Genomic DNA, 18456 nt, shown 5'->3' on the forward strand with positions numbered 1-18456 from the left:
AACGAGACAGCGAATCTGCTTCGGCATCTTTTACCAGGAAACGAATAACTTAGGAGGGGTCAAGGAAAGCTTCCCGGGCGGGAGGGGGTGTAAAAAAAGTCCAATTAACTATTAATAGAACACATGAAGTCGAACCCCCCAAGGTTGTCTTGGGGGGCGGTTAAAGCAATGTAAACTTACAGCTTTTCGTTATGGAAAAGAATTTATTAAGGCAAACAACTACAGCAACTGTAAGTCTGTTAAAAATTGCTGACTTTTATTCCTTCTTTGCCTAGTTGGGGTATCACGAAGAAATTTCATTTGTTTCAAGCTCAACTCTGCGCAACAGTCTGCGGACTATTCATGCAGAGGAGAGAATTCAAAACGACTAAAATGCTTCCAACAGAATCCTCAATTGTTTTTTAGGTGTCATGGCCCGTTATGACTGACTGTGAAGTTTGGGATAAAAAAGCATGGTCGAGCAGGATTTTGGAAAACGTTCGGCAAAAAAAAAAATCCAAGAGTTCAACAGTTTTAAATTCAAAAATTGTTTTAAGAATTGTGATGAAATTTTGTGGGCCGAGGCCAGGAACGTGTTCGATAATTGAGTCAGTTTGCTAGACATAACGTCTCGTAGTCACGTTCGACGCACTAAAAACTACTATAAAACGAATACAAGAATTGTAAAAACGTGTAAAATGGTATATAAAAGGTCACTTGTAAAAATGTAGCGGAATTCCAAATCGATTTCGATCAATTACGATCCTCATCAGTAGTACTCCGCCATGTTTAAACGCGGCGGGAATGAATCAGTAATATTTGTACCAGCTACGCCCAACTCACGGTTACGGAAGGAATACCAGAAAGAAATAAAGCAGCAAGGTGTCAATATTAAAGTGGTGGAGAAAGCCGGAATCGCCATTAAACGACTACTCCAAAAGTCCGACCCATTTAAACCGCGACAGTGTGAACGAGAAGACTGCCCAGTGTGTAGCACAGGTGGAAAAGGACCGTGTGATAGAGAAAGTGTGACGTATGAGATTAAGTGTATCCAGTGTAACAGCGTATACGTAGGGGAAACAGCCAGGAGCGCGTATACCAGAGGGAAAGAGCATACGCAGTCACTTAACAATAAGGAAGAACGATCTGCATTGTGGAAACACTGTAAAGAGAAACACAATAGAGAGGTAAAGCAGTTCCGAATGGATGTGACGGGGGTTTATCACAATGACGCGATGCTGAGACAAATAACTGAAGGAGTGAGGATAAATAATGTGAACGAAGACTCGCTTATGAACTCCAAGAACGAATGGAACTTTTTTCAAATCCCACGAGCTGTGATTGATACATCATGACCGCTTACATGAAGCCTGGAAGAAGTGTGGACATTTCAGAGTCACTTATATGAACAATTATTTATGAGTATTTTAAACATGGCGGAGTACTACTGATGAGGATCGTAATTGATCGAAATCGATTTGGAATTCCGCTACATTTTTACAAGTGACCTTTTATATACCATTTTACACGTTTTTACAATTCTTGTATTCGTTTTATAGTAGTTTTTAGTGCGTCGAACGTGACTACGAGACGTTATGTCTAGCAAACTGACTCAATGTTTTAAGAATGACTTATTTTAAATAAAATGACCTCCTGAACTGCTATTAGTGAGAAAGACAATTCAATATGATACCTAGACAATAGATTTGATAAAGGGAACGAAAAATGTTTCTATCGTCATCTAAGTGATGGCTGTTTTAACACAAAATCCGCGACTTTCTCCAGTAGTTCTATTATAAGATCTGTCAGGGGAAACTTGGTGGAGAGTTTCTTCTTTACCACTGGCTTTCTGATGCAATATCTGCAACATTTATGAGACAAAAAAATATTGATGGCAATGATTCAACAGAAATTCGAAGGTTCGCCTGTCTAATTTTCCCTTTCATTTCTTCTACCCCTCATCATTTACTCTACGACAGTAGTTTAAATGTTCATCATTTATGCTTGTTGGCGTTACAGAACAAATCTGCTTTAACTAATTTTTTCTTTTTGTTTTGTTCTTTTTTATTTATTTGTTTATTTTTTTAGTTTTAATTTTCATCTACTCTTTTTAAGGTTGGTTTTTTTTTCTCAACTAAAGACAATTAAGTAAGTTTTGATTACTCCCACTCCGATGGGTCCCCTCTGATAAGCCCTTCAATAATTCCACTCTCCTCGTCTGCAAGCCTTTGAAATTAATGAACCTTCCAGGGTATCTTGAAACGCTTACTATAAACTATCAAATATTACAACTGCAAAAACAATTGCGGGAAAAATGGCATAAAAGAATCGCTCGCCCTTCACTCTCAATACTACAAAAAAGCCTTGTCAACAATAATGGCCAAACAAAACTTGCTAGATCAGAAATTAAACACGATGGCGCGCTATATAAGGAAGTCTTCCCTGAGAAGACCTAGGCTCATTATTTTGTCACTCACCCTTGACGTGGGCGGGTCGAATTCAAATGCTGGTAGACGAACAAAAAGAGCTAATGAGATATCTATTGTTTACTTCCACCAGCATGGTGGCATGAGGTAACGTGCGAGGTAACGTGCGAGCCACCTACTTCGATCTCAAATTTACCGCCAAAAATAAAGACAGTTTCCATTGGAGAAAGGAAATACAAATCTCAAAAATTCTTGTATTGCGATGAAGACATAAAACAATTTTGAGGAATGTGCCCGCTGTTCACTGCTTTGGAGTAGCTGTAGCTCAAGCTGACTTGACTCTAAGAGTTCTACATCACACGACGGTTGATTGACAAATGGTCCAGTGGGACCTAAGGCTCCATTTATAGCGCGCCCTCGTTTTTAAAAGCAAAATCAACTGCACTATTGACTACGAACAGTCCCAGCTTTTTCAGCGAAGTCCGTGGCGCGATTGTCTAAAAAAAAAAAACCATCCACTTGGGTCTCCATTAATTTTTTTCCCATAGTGCCACGTACTTCACCGAAAATGGCGGACTGCTCATAGTCTACTGCACTATCATACCTAAATTCTTCAGCGTATCCAACTCGGATTTGATTCTCAACCACTGCACCATATTCCAGAAAATTCTTGAGCACGTAAAGTTGTCGGTAAAGAAGAACAGCTTCGGCAGGAGACAGATATCCGCCAGAAGATAATACTAATAACGTTAAACGTTCCATGATCCTCTGCACGAAACATTTCTGAAAATGGAACGAAAAATATTAACATTTGATTGCGATACACTTTCATTGTCGTCAGACACAGATTGACCAAATGATTAAAGTTTGAATTAATAGGCGCTACATGTCAATCACCGCCGTATAGAAGGAAAACTGGTTTTTTGCACGGTCCGAATAGAGCGGGTGGGAGTTTAGGAAAAATGCCTTTCGCCATCTTGAAACGAATTGCAATTATTGAAACTTTAAAATCTCTGTGTTTCTATAATGCTTGGAATGAGCAATCTTTTCTGAATGTTTGCTTCTATTTTGCCTCAACCCTTTGACTGCCATGACTGACCAAGGCAGAGTTTCTCCTTACCATATCATTACAACATCAAACAGACAAGTGATGAGAATGAAGAAAAATAGGTCCGCAATGCGTACATGTGTGGCTTACGAAATTGAGCTGCTTTTTAGTGTCTGGTGTCATAATGAGTTTCTTCTAGAAGAGCTAATATTTGATTATGGCTGGATAGTTTTTAATATTGTTCCTGATCATCAATAAAACAAGATGACTAGCATACAGTAGTACTGAAATATTCATTTTCAAGTTCAGGGTTAATGGCCAAACTTTGTTATGGAGGTCTCATTTTCACAACAAAGGTTGCACCGCTAACATGAGGATTTTAGGAACTGAAAAAAACGTCCGCATCCTCTCCCATAGTGGCCTGAAAAATTCAGTCATGAATTTGTTTACGTAACAAAGTAAAATTAAGTTCTGAAGTTTGTAGGTTAATTGTCTTTTCCAAGTCAAGTTTATTTTGATCAGCTACTGAGTGTATCAATCAGCGCAGCCTACTTGGTATAAGTCTAGTTTACATTTGCACTTGAGTTTTGCACTAGTGATACATGAAAAAGGCACCTAGCTGTTTTCAACCAGTCAAGAGTGTAATTTTTCATGTATATCAGTGTTGCGATGAATTAACCAAGACCAAACAAGTAACTGAAAAGAGTTGTAGTCTACCAAATAGACTACCAAACAGAAATCTTGGATTATGACATAGTGCAGTTTACAATTCGTGTAAGCCACACAAAATACAATACCAAATTCTCTGATCAAACATCATAAGAATTGTTTGGCTCACCGTAATGAGAATTACTAGTGAGATCATGGGAGTGAAAAGGTTAAGGAAGGTTGGTCTGTGAATTGGAAATTTTGAGCTCATATAAATCGAATTTAAACAGAATTACCTAAAACACCGTCATATGAACCCCTCAAATGTACTAGCAATTTTTGAAAGACCTAGCGAGATACTTAATGTCCTTAAGTGAAATACTCACCGTTTGTTCTTGAGCTTCGACAATCTTGATAAGCCAAAAAATGTTTAGAACTTTGTCTTCTACTGAAAAGCAGTTGGCCTGAAATAACAAGAAACTTAATCTCATAAAGTTATCATAAATTCAGTCTAGTCACTAGCCATTGTTCACTGTCAGAGTGTAAGGACAAGTTACAAGGTCAACCCTGCAACAAAGTTAACAATGAGTGACTAGCATCTGATTTCTCCTTACGATGCTATCCCTGAGTCATATATTACAGTCACGAGAATGTAGGAAATGATCACCAACTAAAGAAGCTCTTGACTGTTTGACAAATTCTCCTTGTCATGAGCTTAGGAAACGTGTAAAGAAACAAAAATCCTAATAAATGACCCTGCGCTTAACATCCATATTCATATTCTCCATTTCTCTATACATCTCCTGTGATACTGGCAAGGAGAACTTGTTTTACAATGAGGAAGTCCTTTTGATAGCGATCATTTCTTTCATTCTCATCATCTCAATGTTCAATTGACGGGAGATATTTTGAGGACAAATGAGATGTTAGTCACCCTTAGGAGTTAATGGTTTTCAAACCTAACCTGATGCACAGCACACATCAGTTCAAACAGAAGCCAAGTAGCATTGTCCAGAACTTCTCTCAATAGTTTATCAGTCTGAAAAGAAACAGAAAGTACACGTGTAAGTGATAACAGCAGATGTCTCATTACATTTTTTAGTACCAAGGCATCCTTATGAGAATTACTTGGCGAGAAATTATTTCTACAATTGGATTCCTTTAAGTCCCATGCAAAAGTGAGCAGGCAATGATACTTAAGTATCCTGGCGCTGATGTGGAGGTCCTGCCTTCTAATGAGAACCCAGGAGGAGTCCACATACAAAAAATCACCATGAAGTGAACCTGGAGGATATAACTGGAGGACTACACAAAAAGTCCCTGGGTTTTTGATAAAGAGCATCTGCAACACATTATGTTTTATTTTATCGTTAACAGTTCATCACCCAAAAGGTCAGGAGTCACTGTATAGGGTGGGGCCTGAGCCCGAGTTGGTTCGACCATGCGCAGTATAGTAGACTTACTGTACGACTCGTTAGTTGTGTCATTACTTATCTTGTTTGTGATACAACTAGGATGGGCTGTAGCAACAGTGCACCCTTGTAGATGAATTTGAAGACAATAACCGTACCTCTTGTTCCCTATCTTCCACTGTAAACATGTTCTTGTCAGCTCCTGACAACAACAGTTGAGCTGCAGGAGAGATACCAACTGGTTGCTGTGATGTAGTTAAAGGATGAGGAACAATGCACTTGAGAAGATCCTTGATAGCTTGTCCTCTGTAAAAAGAAAGCACTTCAACTGCGACAGTGTCTGGACAATTAACACAGTGACTCGTGTACAAATAATATTTTTACCAGCCTGCTTGCAGGCAGTTAAGTTTGTGTTTTCCAGTGCAAGATTCAGTGCGGCGAATATTCCGTCCAGGTTCAAGTCCTGGCCAGGTACATTGTGTTGTTCTTAGGCAAGACTCTTTACTCTCGTCGCTTCATGCTACGGAAACTGGAGCTAAGCGCCTTCCTGAAGGGCCCTTGGAATCTTCCAGCAATGTGATAAAAGTTGTTGTAAACTAGTCACTTACAATTAAGATGCCTCAGCATCACCAACTTACTTGTGTGCTTTTATGACCATCAATCGTGTGGATAGAATGTCTGTCTCACAAAACAGACATACAAGTGTCTGCAACAACACCACAACAAAGCTGCAAATGATTAAAGGAAAAATTTAACCAAACCTGAAAGTACAAAGTTCCAGAGGGGGATTAGTGGGATTTCCGAAAATTGAAATAAATTACCGCACAAAATTTAGGTCCAATTGGTAGCAAATAATTGTGCCAGGACATGTACTATTTTAACTTTACCATATTTTTCTTTGAAAGAAAGTATTAATTTTGTAAGTATGACTGACAGCAAGATTGATAAAACAGTTGCTGAGGGCCTGAAATAATTTCTGGAAAAATAAAAACCCAATTTGAACTCTTTTACATCTTATGGTCTCATTCTCTGTCTTTTTCGTTTTCTCAATGCGTCGACTATACAGACTAGACTAGATAACCCGTATCCCCCATTAAGTTGGACAGAGGGGTCCACTGGGCCCTCTTTGACCAATTTCTTAGAATAAAAACCATCAGTGCAAAGCACATTTAATTTGCCAAAAACAAAAAATGCAACTGTTAATAGAACTGGGTTATGGAAGAGCAAATATTTTCTGTTCTGCATGACCCAACTCAGCAATAAGCATTTTATCAACAACATAATAGTCGCTCTATTTCTTTTAGTTGCAGCTCGCTTGTTCAAGCCCTGCTCGCATAATCTCGTGCAGCCCTCATAGGGATATTTTTCATTTGCCGTAACCAGTTTCCCCAGGCTTATTGGATGTAATATGCACTACCCTCATATCCTACACTGCACCTTCCAAAAGTTTTAAGTCAAACTAAGTAGCATCTTTTGTGCTCTTCGCAATGTTCCTTTGTCGAGTTCATCGCCTTCTTAGTAACATTGACAAACAAGAGCCATCCATTTTGAAATGTAGCGCCCATAATTGTCACGTGCGAGGTGATCATAGCAAGATAGGTCACAATCCCAGACCAATCAGAGCACAAAAATCTCTTTCATCACCTAAGTAATTATTCTATTTTCAAAATGCTGCGCAGAGCAACATGAGTGATTTGAAAATAACACTTACTCAAGCTCGTCCTCTCCATTGTTTCTCTTCTTTCGCGATGATTGGCTGCGGGATTGAGGCCTGTACCGCTGTAGTTGACCCACTATGAACCCAAAGAGATCTGGTGACTAAAAGTTGAACTGCAATCAATATTTGAAGCCCAGGATCCAGATAGGAAACCATAAAACAAGTAGCGTAGGGAGGGGGGGGTGGCACTACCCTGGTGAAAATCTTTACAGGATCTTTAAGGATCTTTAAAGATTTTCAAAGACCTGCCAAGGATCCTCAAAGATAAAGATCTTGTAAGGATCCTCTGAGGAACCTTGAAAGATCTTCAAAGATCCTGCATCTGTAAGGTCTTGTGTTTCTATCTATAAAGATCCTTGAGGAATTGCCAAGGATCTTGGAAGGATCCTGCAAAGATCCTGGCTAAGATTCCGGCAAAGATCTTTGCAAGGATCCTTGACGATCCTCAAGGATCTAATGAGGATCTTTGAAGAGTTCTAAAAAGATCCTTTAAAAGATCTTGCAAAGATGTTTGCGAGGATCTTCAAGGATTTAATGAGGATCTTCTAAGAACCTTGGAAAGATCCTTTAAAAGATCTTGAAAAGATCTTTGCAAGGATCCTTCAGATTCCTAAAGATGTCATGAGGATCTTTGAATAATCCTAAAAAGATCCTTCATAAGATCTTGCCAAGATCCTCAAGGATTTAATGAAGATCTTTGAAGTATCTTAAAAAAGATCTTTGCCATGATCCTTAAGAATGCAAAAAGGATCTTTGAGGAATCTTAAGAAAATCCTTGCTGGGATCCTCAAGTTTTAATGAAGAAGATTAAGTTAATTAAAACCAAGTGTACTAATTGCTGAGAAGACTTTAAGATAAAAGCTAAAAAAGTCATGTTAGATTCATAAATAGGCTGTTAAGAATCCTACAAAAGAATCTCTTGGAGCATTTCTGAGTTTAACATGACTATTACATTGGAAGTCTGACAACTGCACAATTTAGCAATCAAAAGTAAAACCATCGATGTCATGTAACTGCACTGGAGTTTGGCCCTTACGGGAGCTCTACCTATTTAAGACTTCTGAGGTTAACCCAAAAGGTAACTTGAGAAGTCAGTTTCACAATTAACCTTGACTAATCCACACAGTCTTGAAAGATTAACCTGTTGCAAACACCTCAAGTAGATTGAATCTAAATCATGAAATTTTTCCACAGAATTGCTACGGAATCCCCAATTTTGGTTGAAAATGCTGTAAAGGCCATGGATTAAGCGGCAGGTATATTTTGCTGGTTGCAGGTTAAAACGACTTGTTTATTTGAATTGAAGTCTAACAAATCCCAATATAAAGCAAGCAACCTAAGCTAAATTAGGCTAACTGAAGTGCTATTCAAGCTAACCGAAGTGCTAAGTAGACTCACTGAGAATTAAAAGTCGATTTTTCAACCTGCAACCTGCAAAATATACCTGCCCTGGATTAAGTAATAATTTAACCAATTACAGTTACCCTGGGATATTTTCTTAATTTTCATAGAACACATGTTAACTTAGTCATGTTGGTAGTGCCTTAACACAGGACTAACATAGCCGCTTACGCCAGCACTTGCTGATGGTACAAAGACACATCTGCACACAATGTCAGAACAAGAAATACAAGTGAGTGACATCGTTTCCTTAACAGCCTGGAAATGTTTTCCCAGAATGTCCCTGTCAATGAAGGATTTAATCATTGGATCATCCTGTTCCTCAAGCTCAAATGAACAGATGTTCTCTTTCTTTTCGTACTTGTAAATGACAGCAATCCCAGTGTTCCTGACTAGTAAGTAGTACTGCACAATTCATACCTAGAGTAATGGATGTCCATTGCTTTAATCAACATCTTCTCAAAGGTGTAATTACACGATGGCGCGTTTGGCTTAGGAAGGAATGTTTCCAGAAATTTAAGTATGTGTGTCCTTGCAGATTTTGAGAAATTGTGGGTTTTTTGGATAATGCCAAAAGAGTTGCCTCAAAAGTCCTTCTCCTGACCCTTGTTCCTTGACAAACAGGCTGTTCAGCTTCTGACAGATGCTCTTCACTGAACGAGCTACTGTGATTTTCACTCTCAGAACTCATTCCATTACTTTCGCTTGTAAATTCTTGATCTGAGTCTGGGCTTTCAGAGATTTTGTCTTCCATTTCTGATGCTGTCTCTGAGTGGCTAGCACCACTCTCACTATCTGAATATATAATAAAAATATACTGTTATATACCCATACAAAATTTATCTTAATTAGCAAAGCTGAAAGTTTTTTTTTTTTTTTTTTTACCATGATACATGTACATGTATTACATACATGTATTTCTGTCCAGACAAACCAAATTTATTTCAATGGCATCAATGAATAATTTTGTACTATTTACATACCCCACATATTACAATAAAACTTCTGTATAATTGAAATTCACTTATTAAGTGGGATGCCTCTGGGGTAGGCTCAGTCGAGGAATGTTTAGACACAAAACTTTACTATTTTTGTTTAATTCTCGAAATGCTTTGCATTCTCCATACCATTTTTGACAAACCGCCTCATAATGTCCTAATAGGGAATTCGGAAAACTGGTAAGAGCCATTCCTATTGGTTGGCCTGGATTAATCAGAAAATGTTGATCCATTTTCCTTGGGTGTTCCCACTGATCAATGACAGGTCCGTTTGGCATAATGAAAGCATCCAAGGTGTTGCAAAAATTATTTCCCAGGTCACCCACTAAAAAATAATCCCGCAAAAAAACGGTGACCGGCTCAATGAAAATATTACCTGAGTGAATAAAGTGTGCTGTGCTAGCTAAAAAGAGGAAAGAAATCCACTCACCAATTTCGGTGTCAATTATCTGCATCCCATCAGCATTGGGTGAAAAATTTGAGTTTCCGTCTTCATCGTCTGTCTCGGGATCGCTCAGTTGCTGAGTTGCCGTCGGTCTAATTTCAACATTTTAACATTGCAAGTCGACGAATCCTCACTCCTTTCATACTCAGTTTTTCTCGTGCTTCGCTTGCGTTTTTTGTGAATTCTAATCATATTTTTTACTCGTTCTTCCCGTCTTCTAAGTTTCTGTCTGATCTTGTCAGTTACTTTTTTCAAAGAAGAGCTAGTATCGGAGGTGGAATCTTCGGTTGAATACTCCGATACATGTAATTTTGCAGTTCTTCGTATTCTATTTTTGGGAGACATCTCTCCTTCATGTGAACTCTCATGCCATCAGTCTTCTCATCCGAACTCTCATCATCTTTATCGGACTCTTTATCGGAGGTAAGTTGCTCCTGACCATGGAAGACTGGGGAAATTATACGAGCTGCTAGACGAATCGAACAGTCATGCGCTCATTACTTGCAACAACCAAAAGGATACGTCACGGCGTAGGTGCGAACACATGTTACGGCCGATCGAACTAAAGTCATTGCTGGTTGTCACTGCAGTGCGTCGATATTTAAGGGATTTGCGAAAGAAAATGGCAAAAAGCGAACGGCTGCAGATTCAGAAGCTAATGGAGGATCAAGGTAAGTAGAAAATGCTAAAGATTATTTCAATTTACGGTCGTTATAAAGGTTATGTTTACAATTTTGCAAGCGATTAACATCGATTTGAGAATTCCTATTATTTATTGAGTAGTCAGATATTCTTGGTCAATTACAAAGTCGAGGGGGATTAAGTGAAACAAATTCTTTCAAGAGTACAGTGGCTGCGGTATTGTTGTGCGATCTTTTGTCGATCTAGGTAACAAATACCGGGAAGTTCACAATGGACCGTTGAATAAGAAAATCATACTTCGTTCTTCAAAGAACACAGACCAAGGCGGGGTATTCTGACCCACTGTAAGGCAGCTAAAAAGAGGCTGATTTCCAACATTTGCCACTACTTTAAATATCTTTATTGATATCATTAATTCAACTGAAAATAAGGCCATTAAATAAACAATGAGGTCTGTGAATTCGATTTATGAATACTCTTATCCCGGCATTTCGCGTCGTTAATAAATAATTTTGGTCACAAGAAGGGGGGTGTGTTTGTTTCGTTGTAGCCTTAATCTGTTCTTTATACTTCATGAAAATATTCTCAGTTCAAATGTCTTTTACAAAAAATTTTCGTTTTTGAAATTCAACTCTAGTTGTAGCGGCGTTTCAGCGGTTCAAAGTTTGCCAAAGTCCCATACATTTACTGTAATTTTAGCTTGGAACCATTAATGCATTTCCACGCAAAGCAAACTGCACTGGGTTTAGGGGTTTTTCACTTTTTAGCCTAAACATAGTAATTTTAGCCTATACACAGTATCTGTCAACTATCACATGGGATACACATTAATTATTTTGAATAAAGGTAAGAAAATCTTATCAAGATTTAAGCTCTCAAGCTGACCCGTGAGAGAAAATTTAACTTGTAGTTAACCATACTGTCCATATTTCAGTTAAAAATGGACATTTCGCGTTAGTGAAAACACAATAACACTCGCTTTAAGCATTCTTACGTGGTTTGACATTAAATTTCTTGAGAATGCTTGAGGATTCCACCGTGGGGTAACCTAGAGAAATGAATTACAGTGAGATGATTTAAATAGCATTCAAAAAGTTACAGCACTTACTGCTCGAACTTTAAGCAGAATCCATGATTAACATAATGCTTATCTTGTTTTATTGTCTTAATCAGCTTCTATTGAGGAAGAGCAGAAGAAGCTAGCTAAAGCAGTTGAATCAAGTTACCAAAAAGAATCACTGTCAAGGTAAATATAAACTATAAGACAAATTAGATTGGACATAAGGTTGGAAATCTTTTAAAAAATGAATAAATAACTCCTCCACACAAGGACCTAGTCTCCTAAGTGAGCATTTAACATTCACCCTTAATTTTGCTGAAAATCAGGTCTTTTGCAAGAAGTTCACATGGCCAAATGTTGATAAACAATCATGAAGTTCAATTACTTAAAATTTTCTTTCTTTTGGTATGTACACTTGTTTTGAAGGCTGTGCATGGAACTTTCTTAATACTTTGTGTCCAAGGACCTAATATTTTATAACTTCTGGACAATTACGTAGAGTTAACACCAAGAAACTGGATTCCTTTTTGCAGACATTTATCTTCAAAGCATGTGCAAGAAGCTGAATCCTGTAATGTAAGTATAATAATCTGTTGTTTTATGATGTTTACTGATTGCTGCTTTCTCCAAATGTTAAGTTTAGTTGAGGAGATTTCAGAAGGCCATGGCCATGCATAAATTGGTGGATGTTGATGTACTTGATATAGACGTGTAACGCCCAGTTGTATTATGTTTCTTTTAAATTAGAAAACATAACTTACTGCAGATTTGAAACTAGGACACATCCTGTCTAAACTGCGTTTAGAGTTTACTAATTGTGTATTCCAGGGCCCGTCTGAAATTGTGAGAAGACTGCAGGTATTAGATGGTAAAGTAGACCTCTAGCTAAAACAAGGGCGTGACCAAAATAGGAAGTTAAACACCATGGGCCAAAGCAGGAGTGAGACACCAAATCCCAAAATAAAAGGTGAGGTGAGACCAAATTCGTGTTCGCCTTTTACTTTTAGTATTTGAATGACAATGGAAGCTCCCCTTACGGACACCCATATTACAGGCACATCTTCAGTCTAAATTCAGAACAAAAACTTCTTCCATAATACATATACAGTATCCTTCATTAGCATGAGGAAGGCTGTTCTTAAGGTGTCCATATTATTATTACAATAGAGGGTTGACTGTGCTGAACTACAAAATTATGCACATCTCTATATTAAGCAACCAGTTATTTCACCTGCCTCTAGTGATAACTCAAACTGTATTTCACCTGCCTCTAGTGACAACTCAAACTGTAGTCAGTATAAAGATAAATTAATATCTGAGGAGCAGTGTTATTTGGCCTATCATCAATAAAGTGATATGGCAATCTTTAACAATTTTATTAATGACTTTTTTAACATAATTCTGTTCACAGTCACCGAGCAGCTCTTTAGTTGAAAGTGGCAATGAAGCCGACGATGAGAATAGTTCAGATTTTGTAAGGAAAACTGCTTATATTTTATTACATAATTTGGTTATAATCTCTTGGCTTGTCATGTATGTCATTGTGAAATCGAAGTTCTCAATGTTTAAGTGTAAAATTATCATACCTTTTATCAAGTCGAATCTGAGAAGGGTCTATATAAATGCATCATTTTCAAATGTGTGGCCTTTTCTTCTTCATTTTTGATAATTTGGGAAGATTTCTTTGTAACAAAGTATTATTTTTTCAGGCATTTCTCTCCAGTAGTTCACATTCAAATTTTGTTACTATGGATTAAAATATTTACACAAATTTCCATTGAATTGCAAAGCACGGAACATGAAATAAAAAGAATGAATGGTAGGTCATATAACACATGAAACATGCTGGAATCAATTAAAATTGGTTCTCATTAACAAATTTCAGAAAATGCTTAATTAGGGGAAGAGATTTTTCTTCATGAATCAGTAGGAGAAAATGGGCAATCATTAGGGGTTTCTGTATGCAAAGGTTTACCATTGTTGTTTCAGTGTCTGTAACAATGATTATTATTGTGGGCATTGAAAGAGCCAGATTCCTAATCTGGTCACTTGCATTTTACAGCGTGCAGAAATCGACATTTTAGGGATACCAATATATTTGCACTTTTGAGGACAACCAATGTTGAATGACACAACCCTTGGGGAACAACATTAATTGACAAAAAGTGATAATTATATAATTATGTTGGCTACATTTTGTAATGAATCCATTCATCTGTGTAGTTATCATCATAATGCCCAATTGTCATAATTGTCATAAGTCGAGATCCCTTCTTAGATTTTGCTTTTAAGGAAATACTGTTTTATTCTATTCATCAAGTTGATGGCATGCTGCCCCCAGTAAACACAAAGTTGGGTCGGAAAGCACTGGATCTGAGACAGTCTTGTTAATTAAAAGTAAGTATCATCAGAGTGGCTTTAAGAGGCATATTGTAGACATCTGTGTTGTCGAGTCTTGAGACCTACAATTTAGTCTCAATGAAAACTCAATTTAAAGAGAGGAATTTGAAGTTTGTTACCACATGAGAATCCATCTTTTCAACAAAATTTCTGAGATTGTAAGGAAACAATTGAAAGGTAGTGTCAATATCTTCATTCCAACTAACCTGTACACGTAAGCTATAAGTTGCTGTTCGCGCATGACATATGTGGTTTGCTTTTAAAGTATTTTAAGCAGGAGATTTGTTCAAGAAGTTAATAAAGTAAAAAGAATTGTTATTGTCACAAGTCTATAAAGATTTATTATTAGTTTTAATGTCATTACCTATGACAAATTAAAATTCTTTAATTGTCTAACATTTTGTTTCATTCTTTTTCTAGGATGCATTGTCATGAAATATTCCCAGAAAACTGTTGATAGACACTGGAATGAAATAAGAAGGGCTATAAACCAAAAGTGTAACGATTTAAGAAAAAAGCATGTACATGTAGATTAATTTTGTATTACAAGATCGCTGAATAATCTTGATATAAAAGTAAAGATTTACTACTGCGTATTTCAATAACATGCCAACTCAAAAATTCAAACCTCAACTGACAAATGCATTTTTCACTAATGTCAATCAAATGTTCGGTGGCTCCTCCCAGCTTCCAACTACTGTCGAGTACTGTTTTGTTGTCTGAACGGTGCTCATTGATTTGATTACCGTGCCCTCGGCTGTAGTCGGAAGCTGGGAAGAGTCGCTGAGCACAACATTTGGGAGGCCAGTAGTAACTTCGGAGGAAAGAGAGATTGATAATCATCAGGTACGTTGTAGTACATTTCTTAACATTAAGGGCATGTCCATCTATCCTAAGAGAAAGATAAAAGAATCAGCAAGGATGGGCTCCAGAATTGGCTCAATTTGTCCGAAAACGTTTTGTTTTTTGTTTTTGTTTTAACTTAAACACCTCTCGAAGTGGATGCATTTGAAGGAGCTGTGGAGCTTTTGTAAACGCTGATGTGTCTGCTCTTTGCATTTTTGGCAAGGAAATAAGACAGTAATGCGCACGCTCAATGAATGCACTTTTTCTGTTGACGTCCCCAGATCCACTTGTTTTCACTTTTATGATCAGTGAGTATAAACTATTAACCGAAGTAGGGGTGGGTAGCAGTGGATATTTACTGAGCTGCAAATGTTTACGCATAAATTAAAACAGTAAGATAATACAACACTTAAAGATGATTTTAACTCACTAACTCCTGAAACGAATGCAATATTTTCGGGTGCATATCTTGCATGAGTTGCTCTAAGTTAAATGGCGAAGGATTTTCAAAGTTGAGTTGCCATCTACAGCGCATCTTCAACGCTATGCACCGTTTCACCAAAACCAACTACCCCCCTCCCCCCACCACACACACACACACACGCACACACACAAATACACACGCGCGCGCGCACGAACAAACACACACACAACCACATTTTTTTTTAGAAACTATGTAAGCTTTTAAATATCTTCAGGATGGTACATTTGAAACTATAGACACAGATGGAGATCGTGGTATTTCACCAGATGAGTTGGCGGAAGGACTTGATATCTCTCTGCTAATTGCTAACCGATATGTGGTAGCTTTTGACACGAATCGAGACGGAGAGCTTGAATTTCAGGGTAAGACAATAACTAAAATTCATATACACTAAAAGCAGTCCCTTTGCTCAGTGCGAATCCTTTATTACCCAATGCAAGTCTGTAAATATCAAAGAAAATGATGTCTCCATATTCTCGTTCCCACAGCCATTCGGTTGCTCTGGCTACGCGACCAAAAGAAAAAGGAATCTGGAAACGAGAATGAGGTTCTTATTTTTTTACGATGCCAATCTCTGTTAACTCACACAACGGAATGCGCCGCTTTAAATTGTCTCATGGCCTAAAATTATCCCCAAATTAAACTTATTTTGCAGTATTTTCAAACTTACCACTACATGAACAGTGCTGCTATAGTTAAACCTCAATAAATGGGTGTAGCTTACAAGAAAGTGCCAGGAAGTACCCACAAAAAGATTTACATATCTATGCATGGTGTAAAACTTCAAGCTCTATTTGGTCGTAATAAATACTATAAATGCAGCTATTAGGGAGATGTTGTCTGAGCTTTGATCTTAATGTTTCTTACTCACAAACCTGTTAAACAACAATTAAAACATGGCGCGAATGAGCTTCCTAATAAGGCTACGTTCACACTTGGTGTCCGAGCTTTAGTGATTGCGAACTTCCCGTTTAGCTGGTCGCGAGTTTTGAGATTTTCAAGAGATTTCATATTCCGCTCCGTCCCGATTGAGATAGACTTCTAGGTGCTTTACATGAAGAGTAGATCTACGGAAGGATACTTGATTTGGAAAGCGATGGTCTTCAACACCTTAAAGCGACGGAAGGAGATCTGGTGAATGATACTGCGATTTGCACACGTGATATGACTTCACTGGAGCTTTACCAGTTTCGGACCATTCTTTGGCCCGGTAAATATTTTATGTGGTAACGGGTTAAGTCGCCCGATAGCCATTTCTACTGTTTTTCTTTTAATTTTTCGGGTAACATGACTCAAATTTCGGGCGACATGACTCAGGCCTTGAACAAGAGGCCATTGTTATCATGGCAACAAGAGTGCTGCAACGTTAAAAATGGGTATTTTTGTGCATCCCCCCGAGTGCCTAACTGCATGCAAAATTAGAAGGGGTGTTGAAAATTTTCATTTCCTAAGATGTTTGATTCTTGGAGAGACTTGTTCTTGACTACTGTCATTTATTTAAACTTGAGGAGAATTTCTAAAATTAGGTACTGTACTTCATCGAAAAATGTTGGGTAAAAGAGCGGGCATTTATTGTAGGAAGGGTACCTAATCAAGGGGGGCAGTTGTTATTCTCCTGTAATGACTCTGCTGTAGGTTTAAAATGATCTAAAGTGGCAATAGAAACAGGTTTATCTTGTATCCCTACGATTTAAGTGAGTTAAGGACAAGGAAGATTGCTTTATGAACTATGTGGCTTAGGGAGGGGGGGGGGTGGGTGGGTGCTCATTGGAGTGTGGGCACTTATTTGAGGAAATACAGTATAATTTTTATTAATCAATCATTTAATAGTGTGAGTAAGCCTCAGTAGTTCTTGTTACAATGGCTACGATCTTAAAGATCTTCTTTTGTCAGATTTTCTTGCTTTTGAAGACAAGTATTCTGATCTTTTCCCTCTCATGTCGGACTTAATATTGTGATTGACCTGTTCCACTATTTCTCCTGGCAAAACAAACAAACAAACAAATATAAACAGCAACAACAAAATTAATGTAGAAAAAACACTTTTTGTACATCAGGGAAAATTGTTGCCCAATCATTGAACCCTTCGATGCCTTAGACTGACTAAAATATAATTTCTCCCTACAATATCAACCCTGAATCAAACAGTAAGGTATTGAGAATAAAGGAAATGATTGCCAACAATAGAGGCTCTTGATTGTTAATATGGAGAATATGCATACTGATGTCCACAAAAAAAAAAAAAAAACTGGTAGGCTAGCAAATAATAATCAACTTACTATCAAAAATTGACTATCTCAAATGCTCTTTGCTGTAAAAAATGCTGTTTGTTGTGATAAATTACTGTATGCAAAGAAAAAGACAAAATTTCTCACCTGCATCATCAGCATTAGTTTCAAAGTCGTAGTGTTTAAACTCGTGGGCATTTTGACTGAAGTAAACTATTCTGAACACAGATTTTCCATTGTTCTTCACTTCATTTAGGTCACAAGCAACCACATTTTCCATATCTATTGAAGTCTTAACAAAAAGTGATTTTACAAGTTAGTATTAAAAGGAAGAGGTAACAGGACAAATCAGATTGAAAAAAGTTAACATTGTACTGAGGGGGACATTGGGGTTTGCAGTGTTGGGGCGCTGACTCTTCTTTTTTTAATGCAGTATTGTGTTGTAGAACAACTTGCATTCTGGTGTTGTAGTGATCTCAAAATTTACGGTATATGATGTTTGTAATTTCAAATCAACAGTTTTTGGTGAAATAAACCATTCCCAGTGTTGCAGTTTATTCTTTTGAACAAAATATGCGATACATTTGAGTTAAACTTTAATTAACATTAGCCAACTAGCCTCGGGCCACGTTTGTTAATATTTCACTTTACCTATGCAATGCTTGAGACTGCCTATGTAAATACTATTTTGCATGCAAACCACATAGTGTAGTGTATGTAAA

General features: G+C 37.5%; 3 protein-coding genes and 1 long non-coding RNA gene across 8 annotated transcripts in view; 2 read left to right on the forward strand and 2 right to left on the reverse strand.

Moving 5' to 3' along the window:
* The window catches only part of LOC148731120 (uncharacterized), a 203410-nt gene that overhangs the window by 40998 nt on the left and 143956 nt on the right, over positions 1-18456 (forward strand). The window lies entirely within an intron of this gene.
* LOC148731123 (uncharacterized protein C12orf56-like) lies at positions 1599-10517 on the reverse strand. 3 transcript variants are annotated; one of them, XM_088760053.1, is made up of 9 exons: positions 10060-10513; positions 8791-9426; positions 7225-7331; positions 6152-6241; positions 5672-5819; positions 5066-5140; positions 4488-4565; positions 3010-3188; positions 1599-1840 (listed from the first exon to the last, which is right to left on the reverse strand). In XM_088760053.1, the coding sequence occupies exons 2-9, from the start codon at positions 8935-8937 to the stop codon at positions 1717-1719; spliced, it is 948 nt and encodes a 315-aa protein (XP_088616179.1). In that variant the 5' UTR covers positions 8938-9426; positions 10060-10513; the 3' UTR covers positions 1599-1716. The 3 variants fall into 3 exon arrangements, with proteins under 3 accessions (XP_088616179.1, XP_088616180.1, XP_088616181.1); XM_088760054.1 differs by having other exon boundaries at positions 8803-9426; positions 10060-10512; XM_088760055.1 differs by lacking the exon at positions 4488-4565 and having other exon boundaries at positions 10060-10517.
* Positions 10576-14762, forward strand: LOC148731124 (uncharacterized). Of its 3 annotated transcripts, none has more exons than XM_088760067.1 (7): positions 10581-10745; positions 11890-11962; positions 12310-12352; positions 12605-12748; positions 13188-13250; positions 14097-14173; positions 14597-14762. In XM_088760067.1, exons 1-4 carry the CDS (start codon positions 10619-10621, stop codon positions 12659-12661), a joined length of 300 nt encoding a protein of 99 aa, XP_088616193.1. In that variant the 5' UTR covers positions 10581-10618; the 3' UTR covers positions 12662-12748; positions 13188-13250; positions 14097-14173; positions 14597-14762. The 3 variants fall into 3 exon arrangements, with proteins under 3 accessions (XP_088616191.1, XP_088616193.1, XP_088616192.1); XM_088760066.1 differs by having other exon boundaries at positions 10583-10745; positions 12605-12743; XM_088760065.1 differs by lacking the exon at positions 12605-12748 and having other exon boundaries at positions 10576-10745.
* LOC148731125 (target of rapamycin complex 2 subunit MAPKAP1-like) lies at positions 17309-18384 on the reverse strand. The gene is made up of 2 exons (XM_088760072.1): positions 17882-18384; positions 17309-17486 (listed from the first exon to the last, which is right to left on the reverse strand). The coding sequence occupies exons 1-2, from the start codon at positions 18012-18014 to the stop codon at positions 17371-17373; spliced, it is 249 nt and encodes an 82-aa protein (XP_088616198.1). The 5' UTR covers positions 18015-18384; the 3' UTR covers positions 17309-17370.

This window comes from Stylophora pistillata, chromosome 5, assembly GCF_964205215.1.
Source record: "Stylophora pistillata chromosome 5, jaStyPist1.2, whole genome shotgun sequence".
NCBI classification, from domain to species: domain Eukaryota; kingdom Metazoa; phylum Cnidaria; class Anthozoa; order Scleractinia; family Pocilloporidae; genus Stylophora; species Stylophora pistillata.

What these genes read in the sequence shown, in the direction of transcription:
- LOC148731125 (XM_088760072.1), bottom strand. Translation starts at nt 18,014, where the DNA reads ATGGAAAATGTGGTTGCTTGTGACCTAAATGAAGTGAAGAACAATGGA. An exon ending in AACTAATGCTGATGATGCAG is followed by an intron (nt 17,487 to 17,881) that starts GTGAGAAATTTT and finishes TTGTTTTGCCAG; the next exon opens with GAGAAATAGTGGAACAGGTC.
- LOC148731124 (XM_088760065.1), top strand. Translation starts at nt 10,619, where the DNA reads ATGTTACGGCCGATCGAACTAAAGTCATTGCTGGTTGTCACTGCAGTG. An exon ending in GAAGCTAATGGAGGATCAAG is followed by an intron (nt 10,746 to 11,889) that starts GTAAGTAGAAAA and finishes TGTCTTAATCAG; the next exon opens with CTTCTATTGAGGAAGAGCAG. An exon ending in ATGAGAATAGTTCAGATTTT is followed by an intron (nt 13,251 to 14,096) that starts GTAAGGAAAACT and finishes CTATTCATCAAG; the next exon opens with TTGATGGCATGCTGCCCCCA.
- LOC148731123 (XM_088760053.1), bottom strand. Translation starts at nt 8,937, where the DNA reads ATGATTAAATCCTTCATTGACAGGGACATTCTGGGAAAACATTTCCAG. An exon ending in ATGGTCATAAAAGCACACAA is followed by an intron (nt 5,820 to 6,151) that starts GTAAGTTGGTGA and finishes TTCTTTTTACAG; the next exon opens with AGGACAAGCTATCAAGGATC. An exon ending in TGGAAGATAGGGAACAAGAG is followed by an intron (nt 5,141 to 5,671) that starts GTACGGTTATTG and finishes GTTTCTTTTCAG; the next exon opens with ACTGATAAACTATTGAGAGA.